Genomic DNA, 23116 nt, shown 5'->3' with positions numbered 1-23116 from the left:
TGCGTTTTATACATTTAGTGTACCTATATACTTGTTTTTATATTAAATGCAGTTACAAGTCAGTACAAAGTTTAAATCTAATAATCAATGAATTTTAAATAGTTTAAACTTAATAAATATTATATTATATTATGAAATATAATATTGTATTTATCAACACGTGTTTGATGCACTCAATATCGTGAAACACGTGTCACAATACGTTTTAGTCAATAGTGATATTTATAAAGTAAAAGTAAAATAAAATGGATCTATAATCAGTCAAATCGAATCTATGTAGCTAGAAATTTCGTACTGTGTTCATCTTATTTATATTGCGTTTTTTTATATTATATTATTTGTAATTCCCAGATATACTTTATTTCTTCTTAAATGTAAATGGACACAGTCTGCTGAGTGAGGCGTTCATAAAATAAAGTATCGTAAAAAGTAATCAATAAACTGAATAACTATGTTAAGTCATTTCAAATTCGCGCGTTATTATACCCCACGCTTTACATATCGCTCACTCCTTTCAAGAACGTCATAAATCAAAAAACTTGATTTTTCAGGAGAGCGTTTTTAAATTTTATAAATATAACACAATGTTAATATAAAATAAATAAACATGAAGCCACTTATTGAACTTTTTACTGTGCAACAAATCTTTTTAGGTAAAACCTGAAGGTTTTTTCTCCATTTGAAAAATGTTAAGTATATTTAAAAAAATAATTAAACAATACCTTTTCTTCAAAATAATTAATTACAAAAAATAATTAATTAATTTAAAAAAATAATTAAACAATACCTTTTCTTCAAAATGCAAAAACAACACTTTCTGCCCTGTAGCGGGTAAATATTAAGTTAAAAATATGCCTCTTTTGCTGGGATATAGTACATTTTCTGGACATTCCGAAAACACGCACAGCTGAAAATTGACGATTTTTGATTTATGACGTTCTTGAAAGGAGTGAGCGATATGTATTATAACATGTAGAATTTAAATCGTTCTTACTGGAAGTGAAATAGCTGTTGATTGCAATTTTCTCACAATTAATTTGAAAAATATTAAATTATATTAAATGTTTTAAATATTTTTGGTAAGCGTTCGTAAAGTTTTGAGGACAATTATAGAGCGTGGAATATACGAGTATTCACTGCCAAATTACGAGTCCATTCAAGCTTCTCGTATGTCAAACAGTTTCCACATCTAAACTCACTAGAACTTAAAGAACATCAAAAAAATCCAAAACATCAAGTTCCATTTTTTGTAAGTTTATCGCATGGTACTGGCGATCGCCAAAACACTGTTTCATCTTTTTTTTCATTTATTTATATCAATACAAAGGCAGATTCACAAATCAGTTAGGTTAGGTTAGTAGGCAAGAGAAGAAACAAAAATATGGACCAAAGGCAAAATAAACAATTTACTTTTTTTTCTTTTTAGTTACTTAAATTGTATACATTTGTTTAAAATAACAATTATAAACATAATTAAAATATTTTTTTGCAGAGACCCACCAAGCCACCTTATGTGTCTTGTCGGTGGAGTTCTAAAAAGAATGCATGTAAAAAATGTATGTAAAAACATAATTTTTTGAATGTTTTTATCCATTTTACAATTGTCATAAAATTAACTCTTGATCATTTACCCAATAAAAGAGAGAAAAAAATTAAAAATATAAACTATTTAACAATTTTCATAGAATTTACCCATTCCTTTATTTTGCCTTTGTTCCATATTTTATTTTGACCTCTAACCTCCGTCGGCAACAAAGGCAACGATATATTAAAGCGTTGGACTCCCATATTTATTGTTAATTCTTGGCTATCAAACCTTCGTTGTGGGTAAATTGTGTATCATGGTTGTGTACTAGAAGATTTCGATATTTTTGTCTAGTTTGCTATCAACAATGATTAAAGAAAATGATTCAAGAGAAATTATCAAGAGTTAATATTGTAAAAAAAAATCTAACTTTTTTGTGTATATATGTTAAAATAGATGAAAAACGATTTATTTTTTAAAGTATGTTGAAAGAATAAATACCCTGACTCCTATATTCTTCTTCTTCAGGCACCGTGACGTACTTGGGTAGACGTTCGACTGCGAAACTGGCGTCGCGGGTTCAATACAGCCAATTGCAGAATGAATTCAAGAAAGATTTATTTTCTACTAGCCTTGTGTGATGTATTTTTCACATTTACCTTCCCTATCCTTACTATCCTACGTACAGACAAGCCTCTAAAGTGGGAGGGCTTTGTGGGTTATTCCACTTTTTAAAATCTATGTTCAGTAAGTAAAATAATGCAGATAGCTTTAATATTACTTCTGGGCATTTATTTTTTGCGACTTTCAATTATTATTTTTATTGTTTCATTTTAATTTTTAAATGCGTTTTCAATCAGTACTTACAGTCGGGAAGTTAACGATATAACAAAGAAAATTAATATATATTTTTTATTATTTATAATAACTTGATTTAAAGTTATTTACGCTACATTCTCTGTCCAACTGAACATCTTCATCCCACCAAAATAAAGACAGCCAAAAGATTTTTATCGTTACAATGTTTCTTTTGTTTATATAATTCATGTATTTTAAATTTGGCTTTTACTTGGTAAATACCACTTTTCATTACAGTCCATTATAACACGTGTTTGATGCACTCAATATCATGATGTAAAGTGAATCGAAACACGTATCAAAATGGATTTTAATAAATGTTAATATTAACTAACTAACTAACTAACTAACCATCACGCCGCTTCCCCGCAGGAGTAGGCAGAGAGAATAGAGCGCCACACCACTCTGTCTTTGCAAACATTCTTCGCCTCTTCCACGTTCATGCATCTCCTCATACATACCCGCCGATTGTTACGACTCCTAACCTGACCACTTTCAAGTATTTGGCATACCTGATCGTGCCATGTTTTTCTCGGTCTTCCTCTGTTAATATTTAATGTTAATATTTACAAAGTAAAAGTAAATTGGATCGATATCACTACAAAGTGACAGAACATAAGTAGATTTAGAGTGTAAGAAAATACATAAGTAGATTTAATTTCATTAATTGATTCGGCACTTTGTGGTAAAATCTATCCATTTAAATTTTACTAAGTAAATTCCACTATTTCTTAAAATGTATTGTGAAACGTGTTTCCATGCATTCTACATCATTTTCATACGGTGTTTGATAACGATGCAGAATGCCTCGAAATACGTGTCACAATAGATTTTAAGAAATAGTGATATTTACTAAGTAAAACTTAAATTTAAAAAAGTAGATTGAAACTTAACTCATTCATCGTCCGCTCAAATTTTTGGAACTAACTTGGAATATCCAAAAACTTGGTAGTGTGGTTGTCAATCATGGGTAGAATGTTGAATGTTGCTTGTGTGTAAAGTTAACACACATTTACCTATTTCATAAGTCCTGTAACTACCCAGACTTCCATATTGTTCTTCAAGTGTGTTGAGATATCAAAAAATGTAAAAAAAATAATAATAAACATATATGTACATACTTAAGTATAAAGAATAAACAAAACGTGTGAGTCCCTCTCCACCAAGTCCAAGACCATTTTTGGAAAGGAACTTCCTAACTAGTATTAAGATATGTTAAAAGTAGAAATGTCTAGCAAATGAAGTAAATGTCAATATTTTATGGTTATCAAATAAAATAATTTATTTATTCATTTTAAAATAAATTTTTTTCTTCATTCTAATATTTATTCAATATTCCCTGGACTGGAACCTGAAGCGGAGGGCTGATCACCTTTCCTTCGTGTGTTAACGATCAAGATAACACTGCGTTTATATGATGCAGTGGCCTATGCACCATTAGGGTACGGATAAGGGTATGAAGAAGAAAAAGAAGACATTAAATAATTATAATAAAAATGAAAAATAGCTTCTTAGTGGAGAAAACCCAGATTTGTGAACATGCATTTGGGTAGACTCAAAATGTTGTGAGGTTTAAAGTGAATATATTTTATATAATTTATATTTGAAGCACTAACTTTGTGATTTTTTATTTTTTGATTAAAATATAACTTTGTTTTAAAGTCACTATAAATATTTTATTATAACTTAATTATAATTTCTACCGGTTTCGAAGCTAACCGCTTCTTTATCAAGACAAGTATTAACCAGTCTTGATAAAGAAGCGGTTAGCTTCGAAACCGGTAGACATTATAACTAAGTTATAATAAAATTTCATTAATTGATTCGGCAGTCACTTTGTGGTAAAATCTATCCATTTTTAATTAATGTTTTACTCAGTAAATACCACTATTTCTTAAAATCTACTGTGACACGTGTTTCGATGCATTCCGCATCATTTTCAAACACCGTATGTGAAGTTAATTCTAAATTTTAGAGTTGGGTCCTTGGGACGTTGAAGGTTGAAGAGGGGGTAGTAGCTGTTTTTTATTTTTCAACTCTAAAATTTAGAATTAACTTCACATACGGTGTTTGAAAATGATGCGGAATGCATCGAAACACGTGTCACAGTAGATTTTAAGAAATAGTGGTATTTTCTAAGTAAAACATTAATTAAGTTATAATAAAATATTTACAGTGATTTTAAAACCGAGTTACATTTTAATTATAAAATAATTAATAAATTAATATATTTTCACTACGTACTCTATCGAACTAAACATCAATTTATTTTCTTTTCTATACTTTTACTTTTGTGAGATTCTTCTTTACTGTGTTGCGGTTACGCCGTGTTCCGTATTGCATCCCGTTGCAGTTATTGTATCCTGACTGTATGGTTTCCGCCGAAAATACCCACTTTCCTGCTGTTTCCGTCGCGACGCCCTATAAAGGCGGACGCCGCAGTGGACGGCGTCGCAATCTAACAACCGCCGCGGTCAGTGCTACTGCGTCACTAGTATCCTTACTGCTACAACCTACATTTTAAAAATGGTGCGTGAATGTTATGTTATGTTTGGTGATATTTAAAAAATTTAATTGTTAAAAAAATAGTATGATTCAAAACATGACAATTAATAATATTATTTATTACAGTTTACTATATAAATAATTTATCATACCTATAGATTAAATTATTAAACATAGTCCATATTAAGAAATTTAACGGATTTACTGAAATTTTCAATTGATTAACATCGATTTATCTAAATTATTTCTTCATAATTTATTAATTCTTTTATTTATAAAACTCGGTTCAAAATAATTTTAAAGTGCATTAGAAATATTTAAATATTTTTTTCTTATCCATAAGTAATATTAATATTTTTTTATACGTTAAATTTGTGAACAAAATATAAATCTGTGTTTTAAATTTTTTTACCTTAATTATTAATCAAAATTTTACATTATGTCGGTGTTAAAATAAACTATCGTTGTATTATTTATTAGTTTAAAATAATTATTAAAAATATCGATTCCTTCAGAAAGCCGAATATCTTTCGATTATTGTATAGTGATTCAATTATTCTTATTTGTTTCCTAAGTTTAGGTGTTTGGACGTCTGGCTAACATGCCCAAAGTTCCGAGTTCGATTATTTTTGCGAAATTATAAATGTAACAACCTTACGATTGTCACTTTCCCTTAAGCAAAAAGCAAATATGTTTTAAAAAATACATAATCATCACCATAGATTGTTACTTGATATACAAATGATCAAAATAAAAATTGGGTATTAATGAACAATATTTATTTATTTTGTTAACAGGATGAACTTCCCCCAGAACAAATTGCCGGTGAGTGTTTATTTATATTTATTATTTTTATACATAATAATTTGAATACATATACACATTAGTAATCTTAATAAAAAAATCAAATACTAAACATTTTTATTAACATTTTTATTGAGTTATCATACTACAGTTATTATACTATTTTGAAGTATATATAATTTTTTTTAAATGATATGTGAATATGGAAATGTGTGTAATTACATGGCATGAAACCTGACTTTTGCTAGTTTCAGTGATCACTTTACACATAAATCACCATTCTACCCATAATTGTAACAACCACACTTGGAAATCCCTTTTATTTCTAAAATTCAGGTTTAAAGATCATTTAAATGTGTACGTAAACATTTAAATGATCTTTAAACCTGAATTTTAGAAATAAAAGGGAGTTCCAAGTGTGGTTGTGACAATTATGGGTAGAATGGTGAATGTAAGTGTAAAGTGATCACTGAAACTAGCAAAAGTTAGGTTTTATGCTATGTAATTACAACCTTTTTTTATCCATTTGCAATATTCAAATATTGAAATAAGATAAATTCGTCAACGAAAATATAAGTAATAATAGTGCTTCTAATATTTCTTTTAGATTTTTATGTATTATTTCAAATTATAAATAATTATTTATTTTCTATTACAAATATTACTAGCCGCCATATAATGAATAGCTTTGAACTCTTCATTTTAGTTTTAGGAAGAAAAGAGAATAAGATTTTTATTCAAGATCATTAGGAGAAATGCGGGTGTACAGTGTTTTAAGGGATGGTCAGAGGAATTGGTTATTAAAGAATTGCTTATTACTAAGTCTTAATAACCGGTCGACGTCTTAATTAAAGACTGCTTTAAATAAAGTTGTTTAGAAAGTTTTTTTTAAGAAAAATACTTAGATTAGACAGATTAGTGATCGGTAGGTGGATAATTTATTGGCACGAATTGTTTCCAAAGTTCTCCCAGTAGATCTCGCCAGAGAATCAATCCGGATAATGACGTTGACACGCTGCCAGAGGCAACATTAATTAATTAAAATCTCTGCAGAGTTTTGTTTTTCTTTTACCAAAATCTTAAAGTTTACTGAACTCTCATTTTAGAGTTTCATTTTAGAACACGACTCATCTTTTTTACGTTCAATAAAATCATTTCCGATACATATCAGTGATCTTAACGATTCCGATAATACACACATATATATATATATATATATATATATATATATATATATATATATATATATATATATATATATATATATATATATATATATATATATATATATATACACCGCAGGACAAAAAAATCTACGAGTTTACTTGCTACCGCACGCCTTGACTTTACTGAACTCTTTTTCTAAGAAATCCTTTATCGATACCTCTTTCTTTTCTTCAATAAATTAAAGACACTTTGTGTCACCTTTCTACAATATTTACATTTGAAAATGTCTCAACAATTTTGTTTTACCCGCGTTTGAGGGAACATAACACAACAATCATGGAAAGTGCAAAGCAAATGTCGATAGCGATAAAATCCAAAATAATCACACTGTCGCAACAAAACATATCTAATTGTAAAATATCTCGTCGAGTTGGGTATTCAGAAGGTGCAGTGAGGTTTTTATTTAAAAAATTCCAACAAACTGGATCCATAGAACGGAAAAAAGGAAGCGGATGGGGGCGCGCGACATCTGCCCGAGATGATCGCTTAATAAAAAAAATTGTTATGCGCGATCGATTTTTAATGGCACTTAAAATACACGCAGAGGTGCAGTCTACTAGCTAATCAACATTTTCAGTAAAAACTGTGTTCAGGCGGCAGTTGGAGCATGGTTTCCAAGCACGAAGTCCCGCAAAGAAACCATTACTGACGAACAAAATGCAGAAGGCTAGACTGGATTGGGCGAAGGAGCACCAGAATTGGACCTTGGAGGATTGGCAAAATGTTATTTTCTCCGATGAATCAAAATTCAACCTTTTTGGTCCAGACGGCATAAAGATAGTTCGACGAAAACTTGGGGAAAAATACCATCCTTCGTGCGTCCCTCGAACCGTTAAACATTCACCATACGTCATGATTTGGGGGTGCATGACAGCGTACGGTTTGGGACCTCTAAATTTTATACAGGGTACGATGAATGCCATCCAGTACAAAAAAGTGCTGAAAAACCATCTTATTCCAACAATCGAGGACATTACGCAGTATACCGCGGACCCGATTTTTCAGGACGATTTGGCGCCGTGCCATAGAGCCCGCACTGTGAGTACAAATATTTATTTTTTAGTGCACTTTGTAGACCACTTGATAAATAATTTATTGTTTTTCTTACAGATCATTGAATACAAGGATAAAATTGGCTTAAAATCGTTGACGTGGCCCGGGAATAGTCCTGATTTGAACCCGATAGAAAATTTATGGGCGATTATGAAAAAAAAAGTTGGGAAAAAAAAATAAAAAAAACATTAAGGAATTAAAAAAAACTTGATTCAAGTTTAGGAAGAAGAAATAACATCAGAAATTTAAGATTCGCTTTACGCTTCGTTAAATAATAGAATTTTACATGTTATAAAAAATAAAGGTGAATTCACTAAGTATTAAATATTTTTAAATGTTATAAATATGTTTAAATGTAAAATACCTTAATTTAAAATAAAGCGCTTAGAACCTTCTTCTTAAATTTGAATAAAAAAATTACATGTCTTTTATTACTCCATCACAAACACTCGACCATAAATGAACCGTTATGGGTCTCTAAGGTTCGGATAATCTGATACCTGGTATATAATGGCAATTTCTAAGTACAATTCATGAGTAAGATCTTTCATTTTAACCTCGAAGTAACGAGTAGTCATCACATATGTTAAACAATACAAAAAAAACTAATTAAATATCAAGAATAATTCATTATGTGTCAATTTTAGTTTTTTTGAGGACTCGTAAATTTTTTTGTCCAGGGGTGTATATATTTATATATTATATATATATATATATATATATATATATATATATATATATATATATATATATATATATATATATATATATATATATATATATATATATATATATATATATATAAATACGTATATTTATAATCCTGTATTACTTGCTAATATTGTGTATTGGGTACCAGCACAAAAAATTTGTGTCTTCTTCAGAATTTCAATTATTTGTTAAAATCACATACACATAATTACTGTAATATTAATGCACATATGTATGTGTTAATACGTTTTGTGCTGAAATTTCTTAGTGAACTGCATTTAAAATAATAAAACAACCACTATTTGGTCATCCCATAAGTATAGGGGTTTTTTAAAGAGCTTTTATTTTTCAAAACTAAGGTAAACATTTTTTTTTAACTAAAATGTATTTTCCTTCACTTTCTACGATGTTTTTCCATCTATCTGGTAAACTTTTAATGCCTCTTTTCCGAAGGTAACTGGTCTTTGACGACAAATATTCCACCAGTACTTATTCGACCTCGTCGAAAATGTGTTTTTTGTATGGGTTAAATATTATTTAAAAAGTGTATTACGAATTATAATATTTATACACGCAGATAGCTTCAATTCGGAAATTTATTGGCCATGTGTTCGCTAGAGAAATAAAAAAATAAAAACACTCGCGTAAACTTGAATCTTGAGAATAAGGAAATATGGAGCTGAACTTAATGACGCTTTTAGCTAATGGAGTATAGAAATTAGGATATATGGAGAGGAAATATATTGTTCGTACATAAATAATTTCTTATTTCAATTATAATATAATTTCACCCTTAGGATTTTAGGTTTTGATTGAACTGGTCGTGAAGTCTCTTTCTCATTCGCCAAATATACTTTCTTAGAATCTGTTTTTTTTAAGTAAAACATTCGACATTATATGTAGCAATTTATTGTGTCTTGTGCCTTGGCTTGTTTTGTTTTCAATTCGCATTTTCGGCGGGAAAATAAGTGTACTGAAGCTTAAAAATTCGCCTATATCGTAAATTAATGTTTGAAGGAGAAACTGGCGGGAAACGAACTGTATTTGAGAAGAACGGGCAATAAAGATTGCGATTCCTGAATACGCAGTTGATAATCAATAAAAATGCCGTAACGTCTGATGTGTTTACCGAGATGTTTTGTCGTAATCTAATTATACAATGATCTCTTTGTGGTCTGTACAATGGCCGCCATTTATTTCGGATCCTCGTCTGAATTTCTGAGAAAACTATAAAATTGGAAGATAATAATTGCTGTATTTACCAACAAAATTAAATTTTGTGCTGACATTTCTTGTTGGAATTACATTTTATATAATAAAACAACGCTAGTACATCGTTTTTTCCACTTTTATTAATTAATATAAAAATATATTTTTAATACATGTTACTTTATTCATAAATCTTACTGAAAACCCATACCATAACGTGTATGTAATTATTATTATAATACATATCTTAAATTCATTTCGTCAGAAAAATTATACTAAATCATAATTTTATTACATCTGCCTTGTCGTGCATACAACATAGAATTTTATCGAGCCTCCCATAGATTCTTTATAAAATGCATATAAAGTTGTCATATTTCATATAATAGTTTATAATATATAACTACAAAATTTAACATATACATATGTCCTTACATTAGATACACATAGAAAAGGCAATCAAATCATTTAAAAAATCATCCCTGCGATTCTGGTCTCAGTCCAGAGTAATATTAAATAGATATAAGAATAAAAAATTACTGCCATTAGACATTTCTCGGTGGAAATGCATTTTATACAATAAAACAACGACTGAATAGTTTTTTTCCACATTTATTTTATTTGACCAGTGACTGGATTTCGTTGTTACCGACATCATCAGGCTGACTGATGATGTCTTACATTTATTTCAAACCTCCTGAGAATCGAAACCGGGACCTCCAACACAATAACCAATACATTAAGAAGGCGGACTATGTAAAGCTTATTTTTAAATACTATTTTATAGGAAAATCAAAATTATTCGTCGCTATTTTTAAGGTGACTTTCGGTCTCTCAAAAGATCAATATTGTAATAGAAAAGCAAGAATTGCATAATCATGAATTTAGGGTGACTCATGTGCCGACACCGACGTAGGTGTGTGGAGTGGATTGGAGGAAGTAGGTGCCTAGTATAGTATAGAGGGGAAGTTGGATGTGGCACATTGAGGTCGTTAGCCTATGATGCTATATTCGTCTTTTGAACTAATGTTACAGAACTGAACAGCGCTTATGCAGCGGTTGCAGTCCACTATTTCTCAAAGAAGTAATATTACTTTCATCAATTGGTTCGGAAGTCACTTAATCACTAATATCTATCCGTTTTAATTCAAATTTCATATGGTAAATACCAATATTTCTTAAAATCTATCGTAACACGTGTTCATACCGCATTATTTTCAGACACCAAACATTACGAAATGAATCGAAACACGTGTCACGATAGATTTTAAGAAACATTAGTATTTACCGAGTGAAATTTAAATAAAAAATTAATAAATTAAAGTTTTGTGTTGACATTTCTTGGTGGAACTGCATTTTATATAATAAAATAACAACTATACAGATTTTTCCACATAAATTGTAATTGACCAGCGATGGTGATTCATTAAAACCCGATCGCTGGTCAAATAAAAATTTGTGGAAAAAACAATATGGTTTTTTATTTTATCCTAAAAAATGAGTAAAATTACAATTTCTGTTAATGCTTGTTACATTCAGAAATCCTCAACAACATTATTTAAATATAAAATGCTTATATTCATAAATCTGGTTTATACCTACTTAAAATTGTCAAGTCCATAAATGCAAAAGAGCTTTTTTAAAACAATGACTTATTTTTATTTTTTCCATATATATTCCAACTCTTTACACAATCTTTAACCAATTTCCAACGACAAATAGAAATTTAGAATAACACTAAATTTATTTAACTTTCTCTATGATTTCCGGCTGTCAATCTATCTCTTTCGTGGAATGCCCGGGAATCGTCTACTTTGCAATGAAGGGGAGTCTGGATGGTTCTATTCTCCTCACATGCGAATATTGTCTTCTTCATTGTTTGTAAAAAGTAATAAATTAAAATAATGTAACACAATGAGATACCACAAAGAAATGAAAAATGTATAAGTAAATGATTCCTCGGGATAAAAATAATGAATGTTTACCATTCAAAATGCGTCTGATTATTTTCATGTTTTTCTTCGGAATATTTTAAAATCATGTTTTCATTGTTTACACACGAGTATTTTCGACTTGAAACATGGCTTATTAATTCCGTATTATAGCCATTCTATTTATTTATCTTTGGACAAAATAAATAAGCAGTGATTGGCTGACGGGAAAAGCGATATAAAAATGGCGGACGATGTTTATATTCCCAATTTTCTATTGGCATATTGGATGGACGATCGGATGGTCGGTGATGCAAGTTATCTGGAAAACATTTTTAGAAAAAGCCACTTCGTTTCTTTCTTATGATATTTTTCAAGTTGCTACGACATCCAGGGATGTAAATATATTAATATTTCTTTAAATAATTAAGCATTATTTATAATACCCGCGAAATTTACAAAGTACCCAAAGGTATATGACAAAATTATAAATTATGTGGAAAATATAACAACGTCAGAACATTACATAAAATGCTCTTAAATTCCACTTCATATTTCTCTGCATGCAAAACATAAGAGAATGTATTATTTTTATGACAATTTTTAATAATAAGTTATTTAGAAAATATTACATAGCTAGGGAATTATGTGTTATGCTGGAAGTCCAATGGGCAAATATATTTTTATTCATATTTCTCTGCATACAAAAGATAAGAGAATATACTATATTAAAACAATTTTTTACATATCTTACAAACAAACCGGTAAGGTTATGTTAGGTAAGGTTGGGTTGTCCAATTGCTGTTTGTTAATCAAAGTCCCCATATAAATAATAGCCGTTTTTATAATACCCAAGCAATGTGATAAATCATCATGGAAATATTAAGTATTTTTAAACATTTAATATTTGTAGATAATTAATAAAATTGTTGGGTTAAAAATACCTCCCAATCAAAATGAACACGTTCAAAGTTCGACAGCCATCTACGGTCATGTAACATGCATCAAATTACAAAAATTCTGGAGTTATTTTAGTTGTCAATTTGTGTTTTTTTTGTTCGCTACACTTCGCCTTGATTTACCGTGTATCGCACCTTTATCATAAATTACATATCTTCTTCTAACCCTTATCCGCACCCAATGGTGTATAGGCCACTACATCGCGTGTTATTTTGATCGTTACTTACATGAAAGCAAGGTGATCACTCCTGTGCTTCAGGGACCTGTCCAGGGTTATATTAAATAAATATTAGAGTGTAAAAATCACTAATATTTATTTTCAACCCCCCTGGGAATCGAGCCCGGGACCTTCAGTACGGTAGCCGAGCGTGCTGACCATTACACTGCGGAGGCGGTCAGTCACAAATTACATATAAGCATGCGATAAGTCTTAAGGGTAAAATAAAAATATTAAATGAGTTCAATTTTAACTACTGTAATAAATCGATGTAATTTTTTGCTGTCGAAAGGAAACTGTTGAAATCATTTAGATAAAAGCTACAATCATTTGGAATCATTAAAATGTTTACCAAATATCCTCGTGTCTGTTGTCTGGATTGTGTAAACTCGTCTACATCTCACGAGACGTCAATTTTGGCGGGATGAACTTAACAGAACGCATACTGACATGTCGCTCACTCCTTTCAAGAACGTCATAAATCAAAAAACTTGATTTTTCAGGAGAACGTTTTTAAGGTTCAAACATAAAATACAATGGATTAAAAATAAATATCAAGCAACTTATATAACTTTTTACTGTGCAATAGATCTTTTAAGGTAAAACCTGAATATTTTTTCTCCGTTTGAAAAATATTTAGTATATTTAAAAAAATAATTAAACGATACCTTTTCTTCAAAATGCAAAAATAACACTTTCTGCCCTGTAGCGGGTAAATATTAAGTTAAAAATATGCCGCTTTTGCTGGGATATAGTACATTTTCTGGGCATTACGAAAATATGCACAACTCAAAATTGACGATTTTTGATTTATGACGTTCTTGAAAGGAGTGAGCGATGTGTGAAGTAGGATAATTGGATATACCAACCTTTATAAAAATGATAAATAGTGGATAATTTATTTAGGTTATTGGGCCACTCCACGCTCAGGGTTGGCAATATCTTGGCATTTTTTACTTTGTCTGCTACCTTTCTAATCAACGACTTATTGCTACATTGAAACACCTCTCTCAAGTTTTTTTTTAAACCAGGATAAACTACATCTTCTGACTTTGCTGTGATTACTTCGACTTTACCCTGTAATACAATACGTCTAATTTCTTCCCCTGATAAAATGGCCAAAGTACTTATGATTTGTTTTCTTTGGTGTCCTAAGCTTTTCTCTCTTTTTCCATGATTCAAGGGTGTACTCTCAAATATACAATTCAGTACCGGCTGTACTAGAAGCCACATGTATTATTTGCGTACATTTTTTTAGAATATACTCGTGTAATGATTTTTTTTACTCCTTATCTTTCAAAAACTCTCATCTTTTCAAAACTATATATTTATTTCAAATAAAAAATATTTTTACAATACAAAAACGGTGTTTTATGAAGAAAAAAAATAATTACGTGAAATGTTAAAGAAAATTATGTTTCGGGCTATCGATTATCCCGCCGTAAATCAATTTTTATTTCGAACCATCATGATATTTTAAATATTTTTATATACATAATATTACATTTTGAATGCTTCACACTACTCAAATTATCGGAACTCCTAGATATATTGATTAATCTCATGACACAGTACATATGAGTTCACAACAGCCATCTATATTGGAATGAGAAAAGCTTTTATTTAGCTGAGACTCTTTTGGGAACAAGTATTTCGACACACTCAAAATGTTGTAAATACCATAGATAAATAAATAAATGCTTTTGTATTTGTTTCAGAATTCACATCGGTTTATTTTTTATTCTATTTTGTAAATATATAAATTTATTTTGACAATAATACAACCATTGTAATCGTTCTTGGCACGACCTCGTTTCGTCTGGGTATCGTAAAAATGCTCAAGAAAGCTTTTTGTATTTAATTATAATTATTTAAAATTCTAGTGGTTTTCGGCACTTACTTTAGATCGGATTTCGCGAATTTTCGTATACATGTGTATTGCAAAAAATAAAGTCTGCCAAGAGTGACTATTTTTCTAAAAAACCGAGTAATTAATTGTATCATCTCGCTGCGACGTTTTAATTATATTTTCAGATGTGTTTATTTGCTGCGTAATTATGCATAATAAAACTAGTAATAATAGATATTGGACATTCAAATATTCATGTACATACATACATAAAACGCCACACGACTCTGTCTTTGAAAGAAATCTTCGCCTCTTCTAAATTCATGCATCTCCTCATAAATACCCGCTGATTATTTCGACTCCTAACCTGGCAACGCCTAAGTATTTCAAATACTTGATCATACCAAGTATTCCTCACCCTTCCTCAGTTCCTATTTCCAACTACAGGAACAGTCTTTCCTCACTCATTCGTTCCACTGTCAAGTGTCGGGCTGTGGTCCCGTGGTTAGTGTCGCGGACCCTTGAGTTAGAGTTTCTTGGTTCGAACGCACTCTACCATAATTTGATACCTAGAAACGGCGTGATGGTTGGTAAGATATGTTTCTAGAAACAAGTATTGATCGCACTTTTTATCGTAACACGCTATTGCGTATATGCTGCGACATATATCCCTTTTTATTTTTTCAAATTTCTCAATTTTGTTTTTGGCAACATCATATGAGAAAGTCGGCATTTGTAGGCAATTCTATGAAAGCTAGTAAAGGGATTTCTTCTTGGAAGCGCTCCAAAAATTTTATCATCGGTTAAAGATCTGTTGAAAATTATCAATGGGACCATTTGTTCCAGAAGATGATAATATCACATTACACAAAGAAAAAAATTGGCAAAACATTTAATACTAATTTGTCTATACCAGTGCCAACTCGCTAACCCCAACGTAAATCGTGCTGTGGATTTGTTTGGATCAGGGAATTGTTCGAGATTTTTAAGAAAAACGAGAAAAAAGGAAAATTCGGTTTACGAAAATGCTAAAGAGCATTGCTCTTTATTTTACATTTTTATTTTAGTACTGAATGAATATTTTTAAAATGTAACATTTTTACATTTTTGACATCTCAACATAGATATGGAAGTCTAGATATTTACAGGCCTTTACGACCTAATTTAGGCTGGTTAAGTGATCACATTATACACGTGCAACATTCACCATTCTACCCATGATTGACAACCACACTGCTCAAATTTTATACATGAGATTCCATGATTGAGCTCATAAAAAGCTCAATAATAACATTACTCAGATCAACAATAGATCCTGCCGCGATCTCACACATGAAGCGATCTGTGAGTTATATAATCCATGACTACTTATCGTCTTTGTAGACTGTTGGGGTCAGCGCTCCTCGTCCTCAGGAGGACATCAGGAGGTCCTTCTATCATCTTTTCTTTCTGCAACATCTATGAATTCTTTTATCTTCCTCTAGATGTGTTTCGAGGAAGATCCATGGTGATTGCCTGGTTTACAATGTGATCAGTTTCTTTGCGTCCTATGTGCCCATACTATCTCAATTATCTTTCCTCTACCTTACCATTGATGTCTGTTACACCCAGGCTACTTTAATTTTGTGGACATTTTACAATATTTATTTATAAAAACGATTATAATTTTATAAATAAATATTGTAAAACGTGGCTTCGGCACGGAAAAACTCGTTGAAGGCACATTATTTTCATTTGTAATTATGCTTTATTGTTGTATTATTTCGAGAAATAAAAAGACTTCACTTACATTTTTATTAACCAACTAGTTTCGGCAACAACCTGTTGCCCTCTTCAGGATTTAATTTATGACTGAATATTTATGATATAAACTTTATGATATAAAATTTATGATATAAACCCTGAAGAGGGCAACTGGTTTTTGCCGAAACTAGTTGGTTAATAAAAATGTGAGTGGATCAAAACACAAAGTCTTTTTATTTCTCGAAATAATATATCAATATGATCCACAAAGTTAATGCTTTCAATATTCCAAACATGTTTTATTGTACTCATTCATGTGACTGATGTTTTATATTTGTTTTCAGTCCTCCAGAAGGCCTTCAACGGCTTCGACCGCGACCATTCAGGGAGCATTCCCTGCGACTTGGTCGGCGACATCCTGCGCCTGATGGGACAGCCCTTCAACAAGAAGATCCTGGAGGAGCTCATCGAGGAAGTTGACGCAGACAGTAAGTTAAACTAACACACCTAGCAATTATTTTTTAACCCTCTCCTATTCGTTTGCAGGAAACGCTTAAAAGTGACTTTTACCACTGTTGGTAGATAGTAGAAGACGCTTATAAGAGTTCTATTTGATTACTTTTTGTAGGTTTTTTTAGGTGGGAATTGCATTTATTATTTACCTTGCTTAATATGTAATTGTCCGCCTCCGTAGTGTAATGGTTAGCACGCTCTGCTACCGTTCTGGAGGTCCCGGGTTCGATTCCCAGGGGGGAGTTAAATAAATAAATTTGATCTTTTTACACTAATATTTATTCAATACTACCCTGGACTGGTACCTAAAGTAGAGGGCTAATCACCTTTCCTTCATGTGTTAACGATCAAGATTACACTGCGTTTATATGACGCAGTGCCCTATGCATCATTGGGGTGCGGATAAGGGTTTGAATGAAAAAATATGTACAAGGTTTATAGAACATTTTGTGGATTATTGTTTCTTCTAACTTTAAAAAATGTTTTATTTCAATCAGTATTGGGAACAGGAGGGATAATCTAGTGTGGGCCAATCAGGGACTACTTTTGGTAGAGCGCGAGACGCCAAAAAATACAGAACGGAATTAGGTTTGAGGTTACTCACAAGTCACAAGTTAATCACAATTAATAATCGACCCTAATTAGAGTCGGGTTTGATGAAAAAAATGCTCGACAACAAAGAGTAAAGCCCCGATATGAGATGTAAGCTATTCAAAAAGTGCGCCAAATTGTTTAAAAAAAAGTACTTACCTTTAAATTTGTTTGTAAATTTATGAGGTGAACGTGGTTGGCAATACAAGAAGTAAAAGACCGAAGAAAACTTGGCATGATCAAGTGTTTCAAATATTTGAAAGCGGTCAGGCCAAAACTATTCAAAAACCGTAATCTGTGGTAAAATAATTATTTAAAAATACACATATTATTGTTTTCTTTGCGCAGAATCCGGTCGCCTGGAGTTTGACGAGTTCGTGACATTAGCAGCCAAGTTCATCGTTGAAGAAGATGCCGAAGCCATGGAGAAGGAGCTGAGGGAGGCCTTCAGGCTCTATGATAAGGAAGGTCAGTATCACGATAATTCGCCTTACAATATTTAAATACCACGTATGACGTAAGTCCAAAATACTCTTTGATTTCACTAGGTAGGCACTTGGTTTTCTATTATGGATTTCTCAACTTGATACAGGTTTTTCACATCTAATTCGACGTTTTACAAAATAAATTGGACGTTTTATTGTATCTTGTAAAAAAGTTACAATTTTTAGAAATATTCGCACGAAATTACCGTATCTAAATCTCAATCAAATCTACCGTCAGTGTATTCACCTGCCCACATTTTTTATTCTTAAGTCGTCAAGTTGGCAAGCCTGCGCGGTGCGCTGTCATAGTATGTGCGCACGATGTGTAGTCAAGTTTTCAGACAAGATTTTCAATGCTACTTTGAATCACGAGTACTACTTTTAATATGTTTTTGAAAATTATAACTTTTTATACATACAATAAAACGTCCAATTTGTATTGTAAAATATCCAATTTGAAATGAAAAATATGAATGACTTGGTTTTATAACTGAGATTCAAAAGATGGAATATCTGTATTTTCAATACTAATTTTACGTCTAATATCATGACTAATATCAGTAAAAAAATATATTAAAACGTTGAATTTTTTAACAGGCAATGGCTACATCCCCACATCTTGCTTGAAGGAAATCCTGAAGGAATTGGATGACCAGCTCACGGAACATGAGCTGAACATGATGATTGAGGAGATTGATTCCGATGGTTCAGGCACAGTCGACTTCGATGGTAAATATTCTTCTTCTTCTTTTCCTTCTTGGTGTAGGCCTTGCGGCCTATTTTTAAAAGGATTCCATTGTTTCCTTCGTTGCCTTCCCCACCTAACTACATCTTAATATTAATTTTGTTTAACCTTCACTCCATTATCAATCTCTTACAAGACAAAAATGGGGTGTTCTAGAAGCATTTTGAAAATATTTTTATTATTACATTTAACAAAAGTTATATACTTTGTGGTATTCACAAATACTGTTAAAAGTTTGACCTTGTAAAGAAAATTTCATACAAAGAGATCAGACCTATCCCCACTACCCGTATTCCACCTAATCGTGTTAAAATCATTGTATTCTCTAGTAAATTGCCGGCGCTCTGGACTCATGTGCAAAAAAATCATAACGAAAGCAACTGCCTTCGTTATGTATAAGGAAATTCCTAATGATAAATAATTTGTGTCCGTATAAGTACGGATACGAATTATGTTAGACAAGCCTCTGCAAGATTTTATGAAAGGTGCAATTATGTGATTTTTATATTGGTTGATTCAAGATTACGTCACTATACGCACGAATATACCTTTATTTAATAAGAGAGTCATCTATCAAAACTATGACATTATATTACTTTTTATTATTTTATAAAAGCATATCATTTACCTCTTTCCTGACCAATAATCGATGAAAAAAATATATTTCATTCTCTCAATACAGCAAACATTTACAATCAGACATTAAAAATGACATATAAAAGCTGGTATGCAGCTAACTATACAATGATAGGACAACGCACAGTGGGTCTGAAAATTAAAAATTAGCGATTTTTTGTAAATCCACAATTTAAAAAAAAATCACATTCTACTTCCTATTTAAATATCAAATATAAATATATTCCTTCGTGTTTTCAAAACACATAAAACCTGCCACGAATCTTTATCTTTCTCTTAGACACGACTTCCATGTTTACAATATTCGTATGGACACGGGAGCCGTGTTTGACGCACAGAATGTATTAAACGAGTCGTTATTTAATTCGGCTTTTTTTATTCTTATTTTTAAATTAGTTATTTACAAAAAGAATCTATTTTAACGAGAATATTTTGTTTTTTTTTCAGAATTCATGGAGATGATGACTGGAGAATAAATAATATACCCTTTTGAAGTAATACTTATATGTTAGGCTAAGGATATGATTAAGACCTTTTTCTATTTTCCATCAGATTTTTTATAAAATATTAACACAAATCTAACAATGATAAGTCAACTACCTAAATTAAACTAATAATTTATTTTAGTAGCACAATAAATTTATGTTTCACATATTTTTTCCAATAATGGTGTTTTCAGTCATCGCAGAAAAAATGTAACTCAAATAAAACTCTTCTTTAAAAAAATAAAAGTTTCATTCCAACTTCTACCTTATATCATACAAAAAAAGTACCGTAGAACGGGGCTTCTTGACCTTTAATGTGTTACTTGCGCCCAGTACAAAAAAAAATTAGATATGTATTTGGTCTACAATAATGAATGTATCGACATGATTCATTGTGTCCCTGACAGGTGACACTTATTGTCGCGATACGTTTATTATTGTAGACCAAATACAGATTTAAATCGTTGTTTTGTACTGGGCTCAAGTAACACATCAAAGTTCATGTAGCCCCGTTCTACGGTAATAAAGTGTGAAACTCTCCCTGGATCAAATGGCACCAATACTATTAATTTATTTTACAGTTGCACGGTACATGCACTAATTTATATATAAATATTCTCTTTTCTTTCTTTTACATTTAACCAAACTAAGCCACAATAACGCATGGCAGCGCTAGTACATGAATAAAAATGAAATTGAATTGAATTCAACTTGGGGTTCTGCACTCAGACGACGATGCTATCATCTATTTGCAGTTTTTCTTCTTCCATAATTTATATTTGAAGCACTAACTTTGTGATTTTCCATTTTTAATTAAAATGTTACTTTGTTATATAACTACTAGTATTAATCAGTCTTGATAAAAAACCAGTTAGCTTCGAAACTGGCAGACATTATAATTAAGTTATAATAAAATATTTATAGTGATTGTAAAACAAAGTTACATTTGAATTATTTTATTTTATTTTCTTCTTCTATTTCTTACCCTTATCCACGCCCCATTAAAGCAGTGCCCTAAGCACCATCATTTATACCGACAGTGTCATCTTAATAATTCATTTCATTTGAACACTTATCCGCACCCCAATGGTGCATAGGGCACTACATCATATAAACGCAGTGTTATCTTGATCGTTAACACACAAAGGAAAGGTGATCAGCCCTCCGCTTCAGGTACCAGTCCAGGGTAATATTGAATAAATATTAGAGTGAAAAAATCACTTATATTTATTAGATCCCCCTCTGAGAATCGAACCCGGGACCTCCAGAACGGTAGCCGAGCGTGCTGACCATTACACTAAGGAGGCGGACAAAAAGATAGGTAGATGACATAATCCCAGTCACAAGAAATGGTCGAGAGAGCGCAAACAAGAAGGAACGGAGAATATCAGAAGAGGCAGCAGTGGAGAGATGGCTGAGGAAAAAGAAGATGTATGTGTGTGTAAAAAAATAATAATAAAACAAGTCTCATATTTTAAAATATAATCTTTATTTTTCATAGAGGTACAATTAGATTGGAATACATAGGTGGGTGCGTTTTACAAGGCAAAATACTAATTCAGAAAAAAACTTAAGTCAGATTCATTTAAAATTACTAAATTGTGTAAACTCATTTATATACCAGAAATATATTAAGACGGCAAAAACGTTTCCTTTTTTTGTAAATTGTACTGCTAAATTCATAAACTATGTATATCTAAAAATGTAAATAATTAATTTATAGTACATGCTGTGCGAAAAATATAACATAAATATACTTTTATAATATAAGCTGTGCATCTGTATGTAAATAAACTTATCTTAATAAACTACACACTGCAGAATTGACGGCATATTTTAAGCTAAACAATCTTAGAAATATCTTAATAACTCCCCAAATGCACTAATCACATAACTTTGGTAGCAATCACAAAATGCTTCACAAGTACACCACAGTAGACAGACATCGAGATTTCAAATAATTCAAATGCATCTAAAATTGATTTAAGTAACAAGTTCGCGACTCTCCCAACGCTAATAAAGTTTTATAATTATATGGCTAATTTACCCTACTAATTTTGGAATAGTTTAAACATTTATATTTCAAAAGATAAATAAAGCATCTCAAGAATGCAACGAGATAGACTGTAATTTATTTAAATATAAATATTTCAACATGTAAGAGTGAGCCATTTAAAGTCTTAAAAATTGGGATAGATTTATTAACATCATTCAATCAAAAGATTAATTATGGAAATTAAATCCAGCAAATGGCAGCCTCTAGCATTGATGCAAGCTGGCTAGTAATTTTTACAGTCCTTGAGTACTTAATCGAAACCAATTAAGTACTATTTTTCATTATTACTGGCAACTCTTTTTGCAATATAATCGTGACTGACTTCATGTTGTTATGAAAACTAAATTTTCTCTTTCTTTACTCTTAGTATTTATTCAATCATTTATACAATAATATTCGGTTAGCAACACAAAAAAATTTTGTGGTGTCAAACTGTAAAATCCGAGTGATAACATATTGCTGAATTTCACAAAACATTTGACACAAAATGGTTGAAAAAATTTACATTTCTAAAATTTTTGTGGTGTATACTAATTGTTCATGTCTGGTCTTTACGAAAAATCAAACCTGACTGATAAATGTCAACAAACACAAAAAAAAGCATTACATTTTGATCGTTTACCCAAATATGGCTCACTCTGTGTATAAAACATGTACATATATACATTTTGAAAGGTAAAATACTTTTAAAAGGTACATAATTTAAAGTGAGGGCTTTTGAACCCTCCAATGTAGGTGAAGGTTCTTGATTGCAAACCCTTTATGTTCACCTAGATTTTTTTTTAATTTAAATTTAATTTAGTAACATTAAAATGTTAAAACATTTATTCTCCCCCAAAGATAAAGATTATTCATAATTTAGAAACATCTTACGCTTTTACAGTGATATATTATTTAACACTTTTAAATTTAACCGTTCCACCACCTCTACTGTGAGGTGTGTGCTTTAATTATGTACATATAAATGTAACTACATATAAGGTTGTTTAATATAATTTAATTTTAACGGGGTA

General features: G+C 30.9%; 1 protein-coding gene across 1 annotated transcript; it reads left to right on the top strand.

Moving 5' to 3' along the window:
• The first annotated feature begins 4444 nt into the window (after nt 1–4444).
• LOC148310544 (troponin C-like) lies at nt 4445–20293 on the top strand. Its single transcript, XM_088258132.1, has 6 exons — nt 4445–4912; nt 5686–5713; nt 16937–17080; nt 18045–18164; nt 18779–18910; nt 20010–20293. The coding sequence occupies exons 1-6, from the start codon at nt 4910–4912 to the stop codon at nt 20036–20038; spliced, it is 456 nt and encodes a 151-aa protein (XP_088114258.1). The 5' UTR covers nt 4445–4909; the 3' UTR covers nt 20039–20293.
• The last annotated feature ends 2823 nt before the right edge of the window (nt 20294–23116 follow it).

Source organism: Brachycentrus maculatus, unplaced genomic scaffold, assembly GCF_059751285.1.
Source record: "Brachycentrus maculatus isolate JH-2025_06_01 unplaced genomic scaffold, ASM5975128v1 h1tg000091l, whole genome shotgun sequence".
Taxonomy (NCBI): domain Eukaryota; kingdom Metazoa; phylum Arthropoda; class Insecta; order Trichoptera; family Brachycentridae; genus Brachycentrus; species Brachycentrus maculatus.
The sequence above is the reverse complement of the archived record's forward strand: the minus strand, read 5'-3'. Positions and strand labels throughout refer to the sequence as shown.

Coding starts and splice junctions, on each gene's coding strand:
- LOC148310544 (XM_088258132.1), top strand. Junction 5,714..16,936: donor TCCCCCAGAACAAATTGCCG/GTGAGTGTTTAT, acceptor ATTTGTTTTCAG/TCCTCCAGAAGGCCTTCAAC. Junction 17,081..18,044: donor CGAGGAAGTTGACGCAGACA/GTAAGTTAAACT, acceptor TTCTTTGCGCAG/AATCCGGTCGCCTGGAGTTT.